This window comes from Mirounga angustirostris, unplaced genomic scaffold (genome assembly GCF_029215605.1).
Source record: "Mirounga angustirostris isolate CCGP_5_RB_7025 unplaced genomic scaffold, mMirAng1.0.hap1 SCAF_8, whole genome shotgun sequence".
NCBI classification, from domain to species: domain Eukaryota; kingdom Metazoa; phylum Chordata; class Mammalia; order Carnivora; family Phocidae; genus Mirounga; species Mirounga angustirostris.
Window position 1 is genome coordinate 102,073,752 of NW_026991716.1, and position 22,389 is coordinate 102,096,140.

A 22,389-nucleotide genomic window follows, 5' to 3' on the forward strand; every position below is an offset into this window, starting at 1 on the left:
CTCCTTGGGACCTTTGCTTTTGATGTCCCTCTGCCTGGACTGCTGTTTCCCAGCTCCTCCCATGGCTGCTTCAGTCTCAACGCCCGGGCTTTGTCTGCAAAGAACACTTCCCCTCACTATCTAAGTAGCTTCCACCAAACTCTCACATCACCCTGCCCCCTGTTTGTTTTCTTCATAGTGTTTCCCAAAATCATATTACAGATTAATTCCTTCAACTGTTTTCGGTCTCTCCCACAACAGACTGGAATCTAAGAATGGAGTTCTACCCATCTTATTTACCACTGTATCCCCAGCTCAGGAAACTGTAGAAACTCAGTGTTTCTGATGGACAGTGAGGTGATAACTAGGGTCTCAGCTCACAGTTAAGCTCAGTTATTGAATGAATAATTCATTGTTGAACCTATTAGTTCTATACAGCTGCTGTAACAGATTACCACAGACTTGGTGGCTTAAGACAACAGAAATTTATTCTCTCACAGTTCTGAGGACCAGAAGTCCAAAATCTGTTTTAGAGTGGTCTGCACCCCAGCAGACTCTCAGCCTAGGGTGATGGTCCAGTGAGACCAAAGAAAAGACCCAGAGGCAAGGATCAAGATGTAGGTTTACTTATGCAAAGGGAGCATCTGCTGCTGGGATCTACGTGCAGCCAGTTTTTAGATCATAGCAACTTAACCCTGCAACTCTCAGTAGCCCTTCCCCTCCTTGCCTGGCCAGCATTTCCAAAAAATCAAGACCTGCCACATGGACACTCTTCGTTACAAGGGAGACACTCCAGGTTGGCCACCCCCTGAGCCACTGACCTTGAACCCTGAACAACACACTGCTATGCATCCTGCCTGATGGGAATACAGAAGGAGGACAAGATCACTACATTTTCAAGATAGTGATTAACAGGGGCATTCAGGGTATGCCTCCACAACCTAGCTATCCAGCATGTACCATATACCAGGCCAGAATTCAGCAGAGCCATGCTTCATGCAGAGTCTCTCGGGGAGAATCTGTTCCTGGCCTCTTCCAGCTGCTGTAGCTGCCAGCATTCCTTGACTTATGGCTCGTGTATCACTCCAGTCCTTAAGCGGAGCATCTTCAAATCTCCCTCTGCTCCATCTTCACATACCCTTCTTCTGTATGTGTCTACCATCTCCCTCTGCCTCCCTCTAATAAGATACATGTGATTGCATTTAGGGCCCACCTGAACCTAGGTATATTCGTCTGTGCTCAGGCTACCATATCAAAATACCACAAGCTGGGTGGCTTAAACAGCAGAAATTTATTTCTCACACCTCGAGGCTAGAAGTCCCAGATCAGAGTCCAGCAGGGTTCAGTTTCTGGTAAGAGCTCTCTTCCTGGCCTGCAAATGGCTACCTTCTCACTATGTCCCCACTTAGCCTTTTCTCTGTGTGTATACAGGAGGTGGGAGATGTGGCAGACAGAGCTCTCTGGTGTCTCATGAGGACATTGATCCACCTTTATGACCTCATTTCACCTTAATCACTTCCAGGGAGACCCCATCTCTAAATATAAGATAGATTGGGGGTCACGGCTTCAAAATACATATTTGGGGGTGGGATAGACCCAATTCAGTCTATAGCACCCAGGATAATCTGTCATCTCAAATGTTTAACTTAATCTTATCTGCAAAGACCCTTTTTCAAATGAAATAATTAACATTCAAGAGTTCCAGGTATTCAGATATGGATGTATTTCGGGGGGGGGTCACTTTTCAGCCGAGGAAGAAAATGCATTGCTAAACTTAACTATATTCATGGATTCTCAAAGATGTTTTGTGCTGCTGGGGAGTAGTTGCTCTAAATTAATAAGTAAAGCAGAATAAAAACTTAAGAGGATTCCTGTGACTTACATAATCATGCATCATGGTAAGGAAACTCGACATAAAAATAAGTTCAAACTATAAACCAGGGGTCTGTTATTTGCATTGACAAAAAAGCCTTCTGCTCCGGATGGATTTATTGCTGTGCTCTTCTTTTAAGTGGCCAATTCTATAAATGCATTTGCAGTTCAGTTTGATTCATGCTGAACTTTTCAGAAAGAACTATTAAGGAAAGTTTTCAAATCTCTCCGTGCTTTAGCATTTACTCTTTGTGATGTAAAGCTAAAAATAGCCGACATTTATTGAACATTTTCTATGTGCCAAGCACTGCATCAAGTCTCATACATATATGTTTTATGTATATATGTGTGTGTGTGTATACATACAGAGTGTGTATACATACAGAGTGTGTATGTGTGTGTGTGTGTGTATACACATACACACTCTGTCTCTAGGAGGGATGGGGCAGGGCGGGGTGGGGTGACCCAATCTTCATTCCTAAAGGGTCTGAGCTATTAGTAGTTCTGCCTGGATTGGGTTGTTGACATTTCCCATTGACTATAGTCATAGAGCATGGTCATACTAAGGAATGCCTGGGGATCTCCTATATTCCAGACCTGTTATCCTTTACCTCCATCATGAAGTAGGAGCCCAGTCAATCACCCCAGCCAGCACAGTGACAAGAACTCCCTTCTTTGTTAATTGAGAAGCACAAGCCGAAAGCAACTGAGTGGCAATCTTCACTTTCAGTTCAGTGGAATCATTGTTGTGTCTCCTGGTAGAAAAATTCCTCCTTTTGTTTTTGTTTTTTTAAGATTTTATTTATTTGAGAGAGAGAGAGTGCCCACACTCAAGAGTGAGTGGGGAGGGGGAGAGAGAGAATCTCAAGCAGACTCTGCACGAAGAGCAGAGCCTGATGCACGGCTTGATCCCACAACCCTGAGATCATGACCTGAGCCGAAATCAAGAGAAGCTTAACCAACTGAGCCATCCAGGCAGCCCTGAAACATTCCTCCCTTTGGAACTAAGACTTTTAGATCCGCAGAGCAATACATTAACAGGAAACAAAAATTTTACTAGTGCGTCACTGGGGGAAATAGGGCGTGGTGCCACACCCACTTCCGCCTCTCGATTCCAGTGTAAAGGAAAAGGAATTCTTTAAGTTGAGCTGCAACACTACCATGTCTATAGACTAAATACCATTCACTGGCTTTAACATTCAGTCTCCTGCAAAATCACGGCGGCTCAGTATGCACCTCGGTGTCGTGTGGAGGGAAAATAGATTGATGATGCAAGAGTCCCAACGTGGGAGTGAAGGCCACTCTCAGCGTCCCTCATACGAAAATGTAGTCCTTTTTTGGCAAGTGATAAGAAGGAAGCACGGAAAGGTGACATAAACGAGCCATCTGATGGCCTTTGTTGTAACTGAGCTATAATTAAACACTCCCACAGAGTAGGCCCCATTTCTTCCACTCCTGGCTTGGCTGTTCTGGGCTTTTACCGGACTGCACAGAATAGAAATCTGCATGAATGAGGAGTTCTATCACTTCATCAACCCAAGTGAAAATGTCTGTTTGTCATATAAAAGATAAGGTCAGAAATCCATTTTTAGCTCCCCGTTCCCGTACTCATGTGTGAAATTACTCACAGGGGAAGATATTTGCCCATAAAAGAACCCTCATTGTCCTTGGGGGTGATCGGCTGCGTGGAGTATACTGCCAGATGAATTGGTTTTGCAAATCAAACAGAAGGCCTCGTAAACCAAGCCGGGATTGCAGTGGGGGGTCCAGCGTTGCCCTGCGACGGTGTCAGGGCCCTCCTGTTCGCTGCTTCTCTCCTGAACAACATGCTGTTTGGAGGATAAAGTTGTTCTCTGAGTATTTAAATCTTTGCAATTCGTCGGTTTGTTGATACAGATAGAGAGACCACTTGGCATTTTGACTGAGGCACTCATTGATTTATTTTCTGTCTTGATGAGACAAGCATGGATTTGGGATTACTTTCTATTTCTTTTGGAGAAAGAACAGGGAGGGAGGGATTGGGGTCAGTACTGTTGGTCTCTGAAGACAACCGATTTTGGTGTTTGTGGGTAGGTTGTGTGCCATGCTCACATTTGGCATTTTCCCATGCTGTGACTTAGGACTTAGAAGAAAGAAATATTGCAATATTTAGCCAGAGAGATTTAGCCCTTTTCTTTTTTCTTAAAAAAAGTGGGGGGGGGGAGCGGGGAGGGGGATGAGGAGAAGAAATACAAGGAGGCAAGAGCAGGAGACAGAACAACAATAAGGCAGTTCAGAAGAATTTGAAAAAGCTCTGGCCTCTCCAGGCCATTTATTTCCAGTTCAGTAAACTCAGGAGCCAAACTTTTGCATTTTTAATACTCTTAATAATAATAAAAATGATCTTGTTAGTTTAGCGCAGAGCCAAATTTAGGAGGTCAAGCAGCAACTTGTTTATGTTGGCATTTCTGTGGAGCCAAGTCTGTCTCGTTGTCTTGCCCTGAATAGCAATTGGCTCCAACCCAGCAGCAACAGATCAGGACCTGGGGAGAGCCTGTCCTCCCGGGATCCCAAGCAGACCATGGTTTACAGCATGCCCGGCAGGGACCAGCCTCCCCTGGTTCTGCTCCACACCATTGCACTCCCAAGCTCAAGGTGTGGTCCACAGCCCACTGAGACACGCCCAGCTGCTGAGGGATGAGTTGTCACTGGTGAGCTGTCCTCTCTCCCTTCTACCCCAGGACACTCGGCAGACTGGTTGTTGCCCAAAGGGTTCACTCTTCATTTCACATCTCAAATTCTTGGGTTCCCCTTTCAGTTATAAAAGCCAGTTTTATCAACCCATAATATTTGGATTTAAAAACTCCACTACGGCAGCATTCTACTTAATTGATTGACTCTTAACTGGCATTTTGCATTACTTAGTCCCTGATGAGTCTTTAAATTACTATGGTACCGAGGACCTCCAAACTGCATGACCTGGTTTTCTGTTGGGAACAGAATGGGTCTTTTTATTTGTTCTCAGTCTAGAAATCATGGTTAGATGTGCCAATTGATTTATCTTTATGTGTGCACTCTATATCACAGAGTATGGAAGCATAAGGGAAAGTACACTATTTTACATTGTAGATCATTCAGGGGAGTTTTCACAAACTTAATTAAAAGTCTAATTTTTCCCAGGCATAACTTGCTACTGAAATTGCCAGACCAGTCTCCCTGCATGGAAATTGTTCCCGACAGCTTTTGAACCTCACATTTACCAGCCTGTGCCGTCTGGCCTTGGGAATGACCAGTCACCGCCCTTTATTGTTCTACTTACCCATGGTTGCATTGACCTTTGAAGCAACTGCTAAGTTTGCAAATTCCCAGCCTCTACCCTTCTAGGTATTTTCTGCCAAAGAGTCAAAAATGTGGAAAGGTTTAATTACATCTGTGTCTGTTTAAAAGAATAAACGAATAAGAACGAGAAAGGAAATCATTATAGTAGCCACATATCCTTTGTTTTCCTTTGTGTGTGTGAAAAGCCATGTGTAAGAACACTTAGAAATGTCCTTGAATTCATTTCTAAGCAGCTTCCTGATGCAGTGCAAAAACCACTTTCAACGATTACCATTATCAAGTTTCCAAATGGAACGCCTCTTTCAGCAGCCTCCTTGCATCCAGTAGAGCCCCTTTGCTGGGGCAAGACCTTTTTACATTTTAGCGATAATGCCTTCAAGATGAGGCATGGCCTGAGATACTGCTGTTTCCTTCCTCCACACTTTACAGATAGCCTTGGGAACACATGAGGCTTTGAAAATGTTGTCCTCTGGGGCACCTGGGTGGCTCAGTCCTTAAGCGTCTGCCTTCGGCTCAGGTCATGATCACGGGGTCCTGGGATCGAGCCCCACATCAGGCTCCCTGCTCAGTGGGAAGCCTGCTTCTCCCTCTCCCACTTCCCCTGCTTGTGTTCCCTCTCTTGCTGTGTCTCTCTCAAATAAATAAATAAAATCTTAAAAAAAAAAAAGGAAAGAAAATGTTGTCCTCTGCTCACCTACCACACGTGAGAAGGCTTCAGGGATAGTGTTCTGTCACCCACTCAGCTTCTCTCAAGTTCAGAAAGCAGGTCCTATCAGATCAGCAGTCGTGGTTCACAGGTGTGCGTGCGTGTGCGTGTGTGTGGGTACACAAAAAGAGAGATGGAGAGAGAAAGATTACATGCTGGGTGGTTAATTTAGAGAATTATTCCTTTTCTGGGTATCCAGCTATGCAGTCCCCTTTCCTCCTGACTACTGAGGAACTTTCTTTACCTGTATCTCTCTTTCTTTCTAATTTGACCCTATTTTCTCCCTCCTTCCAATTGCATTTTCTCTGAGGTCCTTGGCTCTCCAAGTTAGATGGAAATTGGATCTAAATTTAAATCTCTCCTTTTTTGTCAGATAACTCCAGGAGCTTTAACCTAAATCTCATTCCCCTGTACCCCAGTTTCCCAGGAAACCTCACCAGCTACTCTTTTCCCTTTCTTCCTCACCAGCTACTCTTCTTTCCTTTCTTCCCAGCTCTTTCTTCTACATATCACAAGCGACATAGTTTCTTTTTTCCATTGACTCTGTTTTTTTTCTGGAGATAGAACTGCCATATATCTCCCTTTAAGAGCTAAAAGAGTCTTTTAACTTGGCGTTAATTATTAAATAAAAATTCGTTCTGATCATTAATAGTCCCCAGTGCAGTCACTGAGCAAAAATGACCAGAACCCAACATCAGGAGTCTTAGAAAAACCGTGTTATACAGAAGCATGCACCAAGAGTGCACTCCCCAGGAAAGAAGGAAAAAGCAGGCCCATCATATAGAAGTCGTTGGGACATAAATTGAGTAAAAGCAGAGCTTTAAGCCAAAGTCACTTCATCCTCAAACCTTTACGGGGTGCCTGGGTGGCTCAGTTGGTTAAGCGACTGCCTTCGGCTCAGGTCATGATCCTGGAGTCCCTGGATCGAGTCCCGCATCGGGCTCCCTGCTCAGCAGGGAGCCTGCTTCTGCCTCTGACCCTCCCCCCTCTCATGTGTTCTCTCTCATTCTCTCTGTCTCAAATAAATAAATAAAATCTAAAGAAAAAAAAAAAACAACCTTTACGCCTTTCTGAGGATTGCCCACGTTCTTCTCTGTTAACCCCTGCCACCTTTTTGGTCAAGCTCAAAAAGGAAAGATGCCCTTGAAAATTGCCCTCTTTCTTATCTGTTCTAGTTGGTTTCCTTATAAATGTACTTTGAAATGGCTTTCAAATCATGTGGTTTTCCACTGGGATAGGCTTAAGACTCACTAAAGTTATTAGTTTATTAAAACTCTGCTTAGATGTTCAGTACCAAAGCCAAAATGAAAATCTGTTCTGTCCTTAACTGATGTGCTGAATGTCCCGTTAGCTAAATAGTAATCATATTGAGATGCCAGCTGGCTAGAGCTAGGTTTAATCCCTAGCTGGAGGTTGAGGAACTTTGTACAATCTTATCGTCAGTCTAGCCGCCCCCTTCTGGACAATGGCTCGTGTCCCAGTCACATTGATTTAAGCAACACACAAGCCTTCTCCTTATGTGCCACGGGTGCTTTCTAACCTCGTCAGCACAGAAGACCCATCAGGATGGAAGAAGACAGCAGCAAAGTAAACGTTGTATGCAGCACGGTGGTGTTATTGCGGGCGCAACCTTTCTCAGCTTCTCCAAGTTCCAGTGGGATAAACGCAGGTCAGAGTGTGTCCACAGCACAGAACATAAAGTGCCTTCTGATGGACTACAGCTGACTGGGGGCACAGAGTACACTTCCGGCAGCAGCCTGTGCTCTTCAACGGGGACAGCAAGCCTCCACCTGAACCTTGCCTCATGTGGAACTTGGACATGGCCTTCAGACCTCCTCTAGTGCCCAGGGCACTCCTTGTTCTTTGCTTAGGCAACTAAGCATGAGTATTTCTTTGCACTAAATGAGTTGAGCAGCCTAGAATATACAGAATTTTTTTTAAATTTTATTTTATTATGTTATGTTAGTCACCATACATTACATCATTCGTTTTTGATGTAGTGTTCCATGATTCATTGTTTGCGTATAACACCCAGTGCTCCATGCAGAACGTGCCTTCTTTAATACCCATCACCAGGCTAACCCATTCCCCCACCCCCTCCCCTCTAGAACCCTCAGTTTGTTTCTCAGAGTCCATGGTCTCTCATGGTTCGTCTCCCCCTCCGATTCCCCCCTCCTTCATTTGTTTTTTAAAGAATGCTCTATTAGGCTAAGTGCAGCATCCTATTTGAGATCCTGATTCAATTTTCTTTTTTCTGTCAATCCAAAAAGAGGAAAAGAAAATCAAACCTTTCTGTTATTATTTATCCAGATTAATCATAATTCATGTCTTTCTGTTCCCTTTTGGCTTGTGTGCTACATAAGACTTTGTCTACTTACTATCTATGAATAAAAACTCTTGGGTGACTTCCAAGTTGCCTCTGTCGTATAAAACCCCATGCTATCTATATTTTGAACAATGTTAGAATGAATTCTGCATGAATTAAGTGGAAATTTATTGGAAGTAAAGTATGTGCTGTCATTCTGGAGCTGTCCCAGGAGAACACTGGGTAGTGGATGTATCATTCAACTTGATGGTTCTATGTCCCAAAAAGGGATGATTCAGGTATTTGTTCATACAATGGCAAAGGTATTAGCTTTACAGAGATGAATTTTAAAATATTTGTCATCTTGATCAAGTCAGACTATGGGAACTGAAACCAGAAATTGAGAGGAATTCACATCCTTCTTGCGGGATACCCCACATGAGATCCTTTCCTGTCCCTCCCCCTGTATTGCCAAATCCTGTCCATCTGAGTTTATGAAACATCCTGTGCCAATCCACTGATCAGTAGCCCCCATCTTCGACCCAGACTCTTGTATCGTCCCTCCCACTTCGATGTCTTATCGTTCTCCTCTGACTGACCCCAGGTTTGAAGATGACTTTTGAAGTTAATGATTAAGGGTCAATACTCTGACTTCCCTTTCAACGAGTTTTTGTTTGCCATTGTATCTATGAGAAATGACACTGGATTATCAAGTTTAAGGCTAAAAAATTTAAAGCACGCCACTGGTACAGGCTGAGTTTTTACTTTTTGTTTCTTTAATCTGAAACTTCTCTGTAACTAGATTCATTCATTTATTCAAAATACAAAGAACAAAGAACACTTAGTAGATGTTGACACTATGCCAGGCTCTGCACTTGACACTGATCAAGAAAGACACAGTCAGGGGCGCCTGGGTGGCTCAGTCGTTGGGCGTCTGCCTTCGGCTCAGGTCATGATCCCGGGGTCCTGGGATCGAGTCCCGCATCGGGCTCCCTGCTCGGCAAGAAGCCTGCTTCTCCCTCTCCCACTCCCCCTGCTTGTGTTCCTGCTGTCGCTGTGTCTCTCTCTGTCAAATAAATAAATGGAATCTTTAAAAAAAAAAAAAGAAAGAAAGAAAGACACAGTCAGTCCCATAGTTCAGGGAGAAAGGCAATTTAATCAATAGATTACATAAGAGTGTTACATACATGACTACTCATTATAAGATAATGCTATAGACAATAACGACAAAACAGTAATCATGACAACAAAGGTGAAATGAACTGAATGCTTGTTGCAAAGTAGGCAACGAGTAAGTGCTTTACATGCTTTATCAAGTTTAATCTTTACAGCCCCTCTCTATGTAGCTACCTGTGTATGGGTAACAATTATTAGCCTCACTTCACTGATAAGGAAACTTGGACCTGAGCAGGTTAGCATACTTGTCCAAAATGACAGCTAGAAAGTAGGGGAGCTAGGATTTGAATCCAGCGTGTGGTTGGAAGACAGTTCGGAGTCTCCCCGCCTCCAGCTGCTGCAGCAGGAACCAGCTCACACCTGAGACCGGCAACGCTCTTCACCTGACACCAGGGACCCGTCCGTGGAGTTTGAAAATGAAAGTTATTGGGCGCCTGGGTGGCTCAGTTGGTTGAGCGACTGCCTTCGGCTCAGGTCATGATCCTGGAGTCCCAGGATCGAGTCCCGCATCAGGCTCCCTGCTCAACGGGGAGTCTGCTTCTCCCTCTGACCCTTACCCCTCTCATGCTCTTTCTCTCTATCTCATTCTCCCTCTCAAATAAATAAATAATTAATTAATTTAAAAAAAAAAGAAAATGAAAGTTATTAACAGGATATTTGAAATGATTACAGTGTTGGGAACAAACCTATTTCGTTCACTGGAGTTTCAGGTAAAGACTGCAGCTCTCGAATGTAGAATTTCAGGAAGGAGGGGAGGGGTAAATCGGTTTTCTGACATCACCTGCAACAGTTCTGAGTGGTCTTTTCCTCGCATTTCATTTTACCAACAAATTCATGAGCCACAGAATAAAACACTTCTTTTCACTGGGAAAAACTGAATTGGTTGTTTCAGGTTATTCAAGTGAAGCTGTTAGAAGCCGAATCTAGTCTATAAATCCACCTGAGGAAAGAGTATCACATGGTTTGAATATGAAGACTAAAGGATTGAAAGGGTGAGGAATGATCTAGAAAGAAAATCGGAAAATGGTCTTTAGTCTTAGCTACCTTGCTGCTGCTGAAGAGAGAGAAACAGAGGAGGAGAAGGCAGAGAGGGGGAAGAGGGAGAGGAGGAACAGTAGCAGGGAGGAGGCAAAGAAGGAAGAAAAAGAAAAAATACCACTGTAGCAGGGGCTCTTCCCCTCAGGGATGTCTTTTCTGCTGTAGCTGCCTTTGAACTCTTATAGCCTTGCAACTTACTTTATAAACTCTCCAGGTCCTCTTCCTGTTCTTCTTCCAGCTTCCAACTAATTCTTGTCTTTTTAGCAGTTTTTAGTTCTCTTAAAGTAGGAGCATGGAAAATGAAATAGGAAAATCCAATCAAATTGGTCTTCTGTCTGCCCAGGGATGCAGCATGTGGTCAAGACTGGGACAACAGCTCTGGACTCAAATGAGATTTGGCATTCCCGAGTGCACTGTAGTTTGTCTACCTGTACCTCTGTCTCTCCACGGAGATGATTAAGCCCTCGACCATATGTTCTCATTCCTCTGTCCCCAGTATATAGTTCCATGTTTGCTATAGAAGGGCATACAGGAAACTATTCATTGAATGAGTGAACAAATGAATGAATGAACAAATGAATGAAATAGAAATGGCAACACTTGTGTTGTTACCTTCCCCCCCCCCCCCCCCGCCACCCTCCCGCCCAGTAATTACTCAAGGAACAACTTCCAGGGTAACTACTCAAGAAGGTCCAGAAGTTGTAGTTTTTCAAAAACATACATAAATTCACAGGCACTTGTTTAAACCCATATTTTCTCCCCCCCCCCCCCCCCCGCAAATCTCTATAAATTGTCAAGCAAATACTTCAGGAAGCAGGATGCTACATATACAGCTCTGTTTGGTTGTTACCAAATTAGTGGAGCCAGAATGGAATGTTAGACTATTTTTTTTCGATCCAAGGATAATCTTTTCTTGCAAAGATAGTTACAAAAGGCGGTAAGAGTTCCTACGGGGAACACAGACAGTGTCTGAATCGGATGAAGACACAAGAGTGCCCAATGCAGCCGCGTCAGGGCGCGATCAGGTGTCCATGGCTTCATCGCCGTCTTAAGTGGAACATCTATATTTCGTCTGGGTTTAATGAAGCCAATAACAACCAACTCTTTGTTGAGTGATATTGGAGACTTTTTTTTTTTTGCTTTTAAAAACTTGACGTATTTTAATTTGTGCTTAACTAGCCCTCCCACAGCAGGTCCTCAGACGGGCACTTTAGGGACAATTAGCTGAGTGTTTTCTGTGTTCACCACAGAGCTGAGGAAACAGATAAGGAGAATCAATGAGGCCGAGGCCGTTTAGGAAGAGAACGTTCACTTCCCGTCGAGAGCTTTGGCCGGCTCGTCTCGCCGCCTGCTCCGCTGGGAGCTGCTCTGCTCTGGTCCCTCGGTGCCTGTTCTCGTGGGAGCCCCTCTGCTCCGACCGCTAAATGACTTTGCTGTCGTGTTCTTCAGTTTTCAGGCCTGTATCTCCTGTCCTTCTTCACCATCCTCATCGGGCTGGTGCTGTACTCCTCCACCTCCACATACATAGCCCAGGACCCCCGAGTGTACAAGCAATTCCGCAATCCTTCGGGCCCCGCCGTGGACTTACCGGCCACAGCTCAGGTGGAGCCCTCGGTCACCTACACCAGCCTGGGCCAGGAGACCGAAGAGGAGCCCCACGTCCGTGTGGCCTAAGATGAGGCCCTCCCTGCCCACTGAAGTCACCTCCGTGGCCACGTTGTTCACCCTTCATCTCTGTATTGTACATAGAGAAAGGTATTTATTAGGTGCGGTTTACGCAGGTGGACTGCAAGGTAGCAAATCTGAAAGCCTGTAAGAGGCACAAGCTAAACATCCCTGGAGTCATGGCCTCCGAGCCACCTGACTTAGAGAGACGCCTAGCTAGTGTGTGTCCTGATCACAACCCTCCTGCATTAATTACTGTGAAAACTTTTGAATTAAAAGCAAGTATTATTATTATTTGTATTATTATTGTTACTGTTATTACACTAACTTTCAGGAGGATGTTTTGTACTCCTGATGAGAACTATCGCCAAACCCACATGTAGTTAACATAAATCCCACTTTTCTATGGCAAGTCACTTTTTAAGAATCATACTTTATTTTTTTGCACAGTCTCTATGAGTGCTGCATTCCACAGGAGCTCCACCCTGAGAAGTTTCCTTAGCCTAGGGGCCTGGTGGCTGATGGTTGTTACCTGTTGGATTGCCTGCTCAATAAGTATTTTGTGCTGTCACCCTTGTGGGGAGGGGCAACTGACCATATAATTCTCTATTCTAGGAATAGATATAAAACAAACACTTGAGCTTTTTTATATTTCAATCTCTGATTACTCCGGGCCATTGCCTTTCTGTTGTACCACGTGATTCTGCTAATGAAGTCCCTGTAATAATAGGATAAGGAACCTTTCATTTCCGTGGCTTATAGGAAACCCCAGGAATAATAATATCATGTGTGTTTAGGATAATATATATATATATTAAATATATTAAATCTTTCTGCCCCTCCCTATATCCTCTCTTCCAAAAATTTATTTGATTTTACCTTTAATTCCTAGATTTCTTTAGTGATACTATGGAAATTACTCAAGTCATTGGAAAAAGCCATGGCCCTCTGCCCTCTTCAACTGTGTGCCACCCTTGTTAAGATACACCAGCATGGAAATCACCCTCACTGTGGAGTATCATTGGTTGGGTGGCCCCCAACAAAGTCCACGTGCTGATGTGGAGCAGTCTCTGACAATGGCTTGATTGATCTGACCACTTGGTAGTGATAAAGATGTCGTGAATGAAAAAGTGTGGCATCTTGGTCATATTTGGCATCCCTTCAAAAGCAGAATATATCAACACCCTATTCTTAGGGATACAGAGAACATTGCGGGGTCCTGATAAGGCTTTGAGGGATATGTCACTAGTCTAATTTTGTTGCTCTTAAAGTAACTCTTTTTTTTCAAACACACACAAACACACAAAATCAAGAAGCACCACAGACCTCTACGATTTGGAATAGATTTTATGTGTCAGTATGTGAAATAGTCTTTAAGTTTGGCCGGCTTCAATACCATGCAAAAAGATCCGTGATGGAGTACAGGGTTTGGTAAGGAAAAATAAATGCTTATGAAACTGGGCAATTCAGATCAATACATCTTAAGCAAACAAAACAAATCACCAGAGGGGTCCGTGTAAAGTAGGACAGATTGCAGCCCCGTCAGGATTCCCATAGAGCCTGCACAAGGCCTAAATCCTGAGTAGGCGAACGCGTCCCATGCTGGCTGGTCAGCAGCCGGTGGCCCTTCTGTCTGCCTTCTACCCCCGGGGGTGCAGTCCTGCCCCTGGAAATGGCGAAGAAGAATTACCTCCTCGGATATGCAGAGTGTATGGTCATCTCTGTTCAGCTCCCTCAGAAATATGTTTTATTTTTGGAGAAAAAAGAAATCAGTGTCAAAACAACTTGCCAGTGTCTGCTCTCTGCTACCTTTTAAACCAATTAAATACCTTTCTCTGAATATTTTGTCCATTCAGATCTGAAGACCTTTAAAGACTGTGGTTTTATTTTTGTGTTTACATTCCTTCGGTTGGCATAATTTGCTTGATTTATTGCATTTTTAGTATTTATTTTAAAGCCAAATGTTTTAGTCTTTTTTATTCATTTTTATGACACTAATTTGTAGACACTTAGTAAAGTCTTATGAGAAATAAGTGGATGAAGCTATTCCAAGTCAACTCAGTGGACTGGGAAGTTTTTTAAAATTTAAATTTCAAAAAGGTTTGCAATCAACGGATGGCGAAAAGTAGCCATCTGGATTATTTTCTAGGATATTTTAATTGACTCCCTTGTATGGAAACCAAGTGTGAATGTTAAGGTGAACTCACTGTAAACCCTTTACCATCCAGTGTTCTCATGCACAATGACTTTCATGTCACTGGGGTCCTTCACTGTGTTGGTTCGTCTCCAGTTAGAAAGGCTGATAACATATTGCACCGTCTGAGATCAGGAATTCCAGATTGACCCTTCGGCCAAAAAAGAAAATAGCAAAGAACAAACTCTTCTCTGTGTAAAAACACTGGTCCTTCGGGAGCGGGGTGGGAAGCGGGAGTAGCACAACATTAACTCTACCCATTTTCATTTCTGAAATCTCACAGCCTCAATAGACACCAGCAAACATTTCAGCTTTTTGCCCCCTCCACCCCCACCCCACACAAGTGAGACTTTAGCAGCTTGTATAGAATTGGATTGGGTAAGCAAACCACAGCCCCCCCCCGCCCCCCCCCCCCCCCCCCCCGGCTCCCTGCTAGCGATCAGTGCTGGTTCTCAGTTTCCTCCATGAAAACGTGCCCTGGGGACAGCACTTGCCTTGGTCACAACTTCACGCTTTCCCACGGCTCCAGACTCTGAAATACACAAGCAGGTAGACCAAGCAGTGGGAAAATTTGCACCACTGTGTCCCATGAAAATGTTTCAATGTTTAGTTTAGATATTGCTAACTTGTGGTATTAACCTTTTGACAAGCGTGTAGTATTGTTTGTTTTGGGTTTGTTTTTGAGTTATAACCACTTAGTAGTCCCCAGCTAGCTACCAGGACAGATTTTACCCCATGGGTAGGATTCTATTGTCAAGCCACATAACAAAGCACACTAATCCAGACACCGCAAGTGGAAAATATGAACCAAAAAGGAGATTTACACCGATAAGTTGAACAAACTCCATTTTTGATATTTGCATGCTCCCCTATGGACTGGCTGTGGCAATGTAATGCCTGTATAATGTTTTCAAATAAAAATAAATGCTTTATGAAAGCACTGAGTTCTTGGTTTTCTTGAGCATTTGCACTATGACAACCATGAAAGGAGCTCCCATGGGATGCTGGAAATAGCCATGAGAGTAGATGGCAGGGTCCATGTCAAAATAAAAACCAGAAAGAAAATATTCCCAAATTAGGAAGGGCACAGTTGGTCTCAGAGCTGTAGCTTTGAAAAGCCAAATGGAGCGCATTTGTAATTTGCAAAATTAATTACTTAACCGAGCCCTTGAGAAGGCTCTGGGGCTCCGGTCTCCAAGCCCACGTTTAAAACACATGTAGAACAATATAAATTTCCCCCCAAGAAGCGGTGTCTTACAAAGGAGAAAGTTCTGTGTATGTTGCCCTTGGCACAATGCCAGACTTAAATGACGAGCGCTCTTCCAGAACACAACATTTATTAAGCAGGACTGTTTTGTGTCTCTGCTCTGGACCAACACAGTGTCTTGTCATTGTCCTTGCCCCGCTGACTGCAGCCACCAGCAACCCCTTCAGTACTTCGGAATGATGTATATAAATTCACATGTTCCTGTCGTGTGTGTTCACAATCGGACCTCAAAAATTAAACGAGCTGCAAAGACTGTGTACCTGAGGGACACCTGGGTGGCACAGTTGAGCGTCTGCTTTCGGCTCAGGTCATGATCCCCGGGTCCTGGGATCGAGCCCCACGTTGGGCTCCCTGCTCAGTGGGGAGTCTGCTTCTCCCTCTGCCCCTCCCCCTGCTCATGTGCACTCTCTCTCAAATAAATAAAATGAAATATTTTAAAATTTAAAAAAAAGGACTGTGTACCTGAGTTATATATTTTAAATATTTTTAAAGGAAAAACACCCATTTTTTTTTTCAGGAGAATAGGATTAGCAGCACACTGAGCCCTTATAGAGTATTCGTAAGTTGAGATCCTTATGAATCTACCTTTATAAGTACAACCCTAGGTACTTAACACTAAGAATTTGCTTAAAAATGTGACTCAGCTTTAAAAAAAGTTTTTTCCTTGAAAAAATATGAAGATTTCTCTAATGTGTTGTTCACTTTATCGAGGAGGTTCTTCCATCAAAGATTAAATATATTTGAACTTCAACCCAGGCTAGGTCCAAGTGTCCAGCAATTCTAAATAATTGGAGTCCAAAGGGTATACACAATAAATGCATAGGACGTGTTTACTCGGTCTCCCCAGTGAATTCTAATTTTCTTAAGGGAAAAAACTCGGTTTCCTAAATGCTTGGAAGTTCTTGCAAAGGTAAGATAAGGCAGCACTTGAATGATTTTTGTGACTATTAGCATGAAGAAAAAACGAGAAACAAGTAAAATTCAGCAAGAGAGCTGTAATTTGTTATATTGTCTCAATGTTCCACGGAAAACAAATTGTAATGTTGAAATAACAGGATCTGAAACCAGATCCATTTCAGGCCCAGCAAAACATCTCGCACAGGGAAGGCACTTGTACATTTTTTTTTTTAATGCAATCTAACTTCTAAACTCAAAATAGAAAATACAAGAGTAAGATTTCTATTACAAAATGTTCCCTTTTTTTCTTCTGTTACTTGAGTACTTTTTTCTATAAAATTTCTGTTCTTGGAAAGGAATAAATCACTGGTCCACTTAAATGTACACTTCTGGGAAGTTTTTTATAAACCCTTAACATGTTTACCCCTTCAGGTTGTCCCTGGGATAAAAAAGCAACAAAGTGAAGTTCTTTTTTTACTTGTAAATAGTGTTTTTGAATTTATAACACTGCTTCTTAATTATGTACACTGATCTTTCTTTTTTGCTTCCTTTTTTTTTTTTTTCTGTCTTTTTTCTTTCTGCAAGCATAAACAAAGGGATCGCTATGGGCCACCTAGGCAGTGTCTCTGCCCTTTATTCTCTATGTGGTCAAAAATGTTTAATTCAAAAAAATTATAATACAGCTGGGAAATCCCGCACCTACCAGATGGCCTTACATCCCTGCCTGAAAGGACTAGCCATTGTGTGTCACTTCTCAGACAGCCAGACAAGTCGTGTCCAAACACTACTGCAGCCTGATTAACAAGGAAAACTAATGATCAGAGGGAACAGGTCTCTGGGAAAAGACGAAAATTAGGGGCTTACATCTGGATAGACAAAGGCCTGGTGCGGGTAAGACTAAAATCTATCAAATGAGCTTGTCCACCCGGCCTCAGCATTAGAGCTTGAAACAATCCCATAATGCTTGAAGGATAATTTCAGGATAGATAAAGATAAATATTACTTTACACAATGAGGAGTAATCTTCCTGAACTTATTACCTCAAAGTGATGTGTTAAGTCACCTAATAGATGGGAGAGCTACAATAAGGCATTAAGTAGGCTGTGTAATTCATTATCCAATCTGTTAACGCTTCCAAGAGTGAAAGCAGACGCTATTAATAATTATGCCTGGACAATAGGTGTGGACCCAGTCTTCACCAGGCGGACGTGATCGTGTGTGTTCACTCTGGCTTTAAGAGATAACACCAGCCCGTCCCTCACGGTGGGAAGCTGGTGGCACAGCGGATAGCCTTGTCTTCTTGCCACTAGATGTCGCTGAGGTAGAACATCAGGGTGAAGCTGACCACCCGTCCAGGATGGCGAGGCTGTTCCTGGATTCTTACTCCCGGCGGGCAGCGCATGAGACTAAAGGAGGTGGTACTGCTAGAATTATTCAGAAGCAAATTACATTAGAAGCTGACACACCCATACATTTCAAAAAGTGCTCAGAGACAAATACATGCACGCCTGAATGGATGCGTACTCTTCATGGGAGGGAGCGGTAGCTTCCTAAGTGCTGAAGAACCCTTGCCTGGCGGCAGTGGATCAGAACCCTTCAGCAATTCTGCACCAGCATGTTCTCCAACAGCGTCCCCAAAAGTTATTTCTGTCGTGTTTTAGCAAGGTTGGGTCTTGTTCATGCCTTCCTTGGCCTTGTCTTTGTAGATAAGGAGAATTATTTCTGTAGCACCTGAAGAGGTTTGATAAATGTTAAGTAATAGTAATAATTGCAGTTTCACAGCTGGTTGGCCACTTGCCAGTTTCACAGCAAACTAGAAAAGCAATAAAGAAAAATCTACTTGTTCTTAAAATGACTACTTTTCTAAATGAAATTACCAAAGAGAAAGGAAATGGGTTAATCACTGGAATAATCAAAACAGTCTCATTATGGGACTCCCTGTGAGCTTTTGTTTGAATTCTTTAATGTAGTTTTTGGCATTAAATGGGATTTTAAAAGCTAAATAGGTCACACATGCATACAAATGGTTGAGTGAATCACATAACTGCTTTATGCGCCTCAAGATTCTGCCTATCAGGCGGCGTTTTAATTAAAAGGAAAATTCTCAGGGACAGAGGACAACTTAATGTGGGGGAGTTTGGTGTTACAGCTGAAGGCTGAGGCTTAACTTGGCATTTAGTTTTCAACTCATAATCGCGACTTCCAAACAATGGAGTTCATTTTCATTTTAGTCAAAAGCTTAGACGCAGAATTGGAAACCTGGAAGGAATACTGAAAGTCATTTTGTTCAATATCTCAAGTCATTTTCTGACATGTAAGTGTGGGGATGGTTTAGTTGAAGGAAAGGTGTTTTAGCCTGGAGAAGCTATATAGCCTTGTTCACCGCTGGCGAAATTCTGCGGGTTGCACCACAGAGCATGAGTCCCCAGTTGAAGAGGCTGCTTTGCGATCACTGGAAACCAGAGTCACAGAGCTAATGCAGATCCTTCCCATTCAGGGCTCAGGCAATCTGGTCCTTAGGAGGATCTTTATTTCTACCCAACTCTGTTAGTGCGATCCCAAAGAGAAAAGGAAAAGGGCAGGTGCCCGAGGTAAATTGCCTTTGCCCTTCCGTGGTGAATCCGTTAAGGCAAATGTGCAGATGGGGAATTGTTCTTCTGCTACTCTTACTCAAAACTCAAGTGTAAGGGGGGTCTTTGGGATGGGCATTGCCCATGAGACTTCAAAAACCAGATAAGCTCCTGAAAGCTGCAGTGGTCCATCTGTATGTGCTGGGTCCTCGGGTTGGGAGCTCACTGCTGCTATGGGGAGACAGCTCACCTCCGGACACTCACTAGCTGTCACTCCTATATTCTCCGATGACCTATGGCAGATTAGTGCCACTAGGAAGGCTACTGCCCTTGAGAAACAAGTCACCTGCCCTTGGCTGAAGACCAGACTTGATTCTAAAGTGAAGGAGCTTCTACATTCCTCCTGACTAACTGGAGCAACACAAACAGCTCAGTTGAGTAGCCCTTGTGAGGCAAGGATGTGGGGAAATAAAAGTCATCAAACAAGAGATCATGACAATAGAACTTTGAAATTTTGAAAGCAAAAGTTGCCCCTGCCTTCCCTGAGGAGTGCATGTTGCTTTCATGCTGGGACCACAGTCTCTTAGGGCCCTGTGGTTTCTATGGGGCCACCAGCTCCTACTCCTGGATTACCGGGGGTTTTGGTGAAAATGCCCTTCTACTATTTCTCTCATGCTTGGTTGAATATATTGCCTCTGTTTGTAATGCAGTCCTCTTTTCTTGATTTAAAAAAAAATTTTTTTTTAAAGTAATCTCTATGCCCAACGTAGGGCTGGAACTCACAACCCTGAGATCAAGAGTCACATGCTCTACTGAGCCAGCCAGACACCCCTAGATTCTTGACATTGTAAAGAAACAGACTTTTATGTAATAATGCAATGCTATTAATGACATTATCATGATAAAGCAGAATATCTTCTATAGGGGACAACGTAAGTCCCATTTATTTCTACTGAGAAGGTACTAACATCTGCTTTTTGGATCATATTATTTCTGTCTGCTTTTCCTGAAATGACTGGCCCAGCTTCACGGCAGCCTTCCACATTTGCTGCCATCTTCTCGGCTTGGTGTTTCTACCCTAGTTCATTCTTGATGACTGCTTCTTGGAGCATTTCAGGAAAAAGAAATTTTTTTCTTTATAACTTAACTATATTTGATCTTTTGTTTTTAAAACCATTCAAGAAGAGGAGCATGAATGGTCATATCTCAGATGTTGTCTCCAGGCTGTAAGCACATTTGTTCTAAAAAAAGAATAGAATTAGATTTTTAAATATTACACTGCATATTTATTAAAACACTCTGGATCCTAAATAACAGTTACTTTAAAATCATTATATTTTCTAACATCTTTACCTGTCAACACTATACTTCAAGATTCCCACATTAGCGAAACACTGTGAAATGTCTTACTGCTGGTGAAGCTGGTTCATACCATCCATCCTGAGGAATAAGCTGATTTTCTTTAATGGGGTTATTAGTTAATTTAACTTTTCTTTCTCTTGCATTTTTATTTCCAAAGTTGCAAAAAAATTTTTTTTACACCATTCTTCCATTTATCCAAAGAAGAAGTTATGACCCAGGTAGAATAATGTGGGGATAATAATATATAGCAAATCACTCACTGCTACCCTGATTATAATGAACAAAAAGCTTTCCTTTTTTCTTATATGCTTTATCCTTAGAACGGACTAATAAGTAAAAGTATTAATTTTAGAGATGACAATCTGAAAAATAAGGCATTAAATAAGTTAAGCACCCCCCCAAATCAAACCAAAGAGAAGTTTTGGTTAAAGTCAGATGTTTTGCACCAACCAGGTTCTGCCCTTGACTGGCCCCACTTACAGCAAATGGACAGGTGTAGATAAGAGTCCTGACTCAGTTCAGCTCACATGTCCAGCCAATGTGGTAAAACAGGTGCTGGAAAGCTATGTGCCCACACAGAGCCAAAGTCAAGATGTGAGAAGAGAATCCAAGTCAAGTGAAATTATCCAGGGCACCTTCTATGAGCCATGGATATTCCTGACAATGCTCCTATTTGGACTTACTGTAGGAGATTCTAAAACCTACCTTCACATGAGAATTTGAGACCATCTTTCAGTTACTTGCTTCCAAATTAAGTTCTATCTGGGTTAAGTACACTAGATGACAACTTTCTCCAGGGGAGGAAATTCAAAAATTCTTCCACCTCTGCTCCTTTGCAACTTGATCTACTAGCTATGTCTATTTTTACCTTAAAGGGATTTGTTTCTCTTCATGTTCATCACTTGAACATCTTGTCCCACCTGTCAGTCTCCAGCAAAGTTGTGAACTCAGGTCTTCAAGATTTTTCTGGGAAGCCCAAGGCCACCTATTAAGACCAAAGACATTGATTTTGCCTAGCATCCCATGGCACATGTGGTTCAGAATGAGACGAACGCCTGAGAACAGAACAGTCAGGTTACATTTCTCCTTCCTGAACACAGTCAGGACTGTGCTTAGGATTTGATTCCACTGAATGCCCTTTTCCGTTGGACAAATGAAGCCTTGAAACTTGCCAAACCTAACTTTTCCATCTGCATCTCCAGTTTCTCCCTTTATAAAATTAAGCTCTGGTCCTCTGATATTGACAATTGACAATGGATGGAGACCCTCCCCTCACTCAGGGAATGACGTGGATCTGTAGCAATTAGTGTAAAATCTTCAAGGGGAGGATGAAGCTCAGCGATGAGTGTCAGACCCCAAAAACTCTCGCTTTAGATAGTCTTTGCTCATTGCCAATCTTGAAGCATATTCATTCAAATTTTTAGGGGAGTCAGAGCATTTTCTCTGAGTTTATTACAGATTTCTATGTAGTCACGGTTCCAATCACTATCACTTATTTTACTGTGTGCAAGGCACTGAACATTGTAGCAATTGTCTCATTTGATCCTCAAAACAGTCCTGTGGGGTGGAGTGTAAAGTGTATCTTGGTTATTTGGATGAGTGAATGGAGGCAGAGATGGATTATATAAAATGGCCAAGTTTGTACAATGAGCAAGTGATTATGAGGGCAAGATTCAAACCCAGGTGTCTATCTGACTTCAAAGACATCAGAATACACTATTGCACAAGATGTCTCATGATACCGCAGAAAAGGATTTATTTAGTCGACGAAACCTTTGAGGAGCTGTCCACAAAATGGAGTGATAAGAAGTATGCGGGAGAGAGATGACGTGACTCTGTATCCAAAGAGAGAAACAGTTATATTTTAATGATTAAATTAGTTCACATAAGAAACCAATGCCAACCACACTCATAGCGCATCTTTTTTATGGGAAATGACAAGCAGATTCTCCTTTGTGCAGTACCCACAGCAACAGATGGTCCAAAGGAAAGAAACAATTCCATCTGCCAACAGAAGAAATACTGACTTGCTCTGGAAGT

At 42.8% G+C, this 22,389-nt stretch overlaps 1 protein-coding gene across 1 annotated transcript in view; it reads left to right on the forward strand.

The window, feature by feature from the left end:
* Positions 1 to 14,402, forward strand: part of SLC35F1 (solute carrier family 35 member F1) — a 386,351-nt gene extending 371,949 nt beyond the window's left edge. Inside the window, exon 8 of the mRNA XM_064598044.1 lies at positions 11,844 to 14,402. Coding sequence (XP_064454114.1) covers positions 11,844 to 12,068 — 225 coding nt within the window. The 3' untranslated portion in view covers positions 12,069 to 14,402. The remainder of the gene's footprint in view (positions 1 to 11,843) is intronic.
* The last annotated feature ends 7,987 nt before the right edge of the window (positions 14,403 to 22,389 follow it).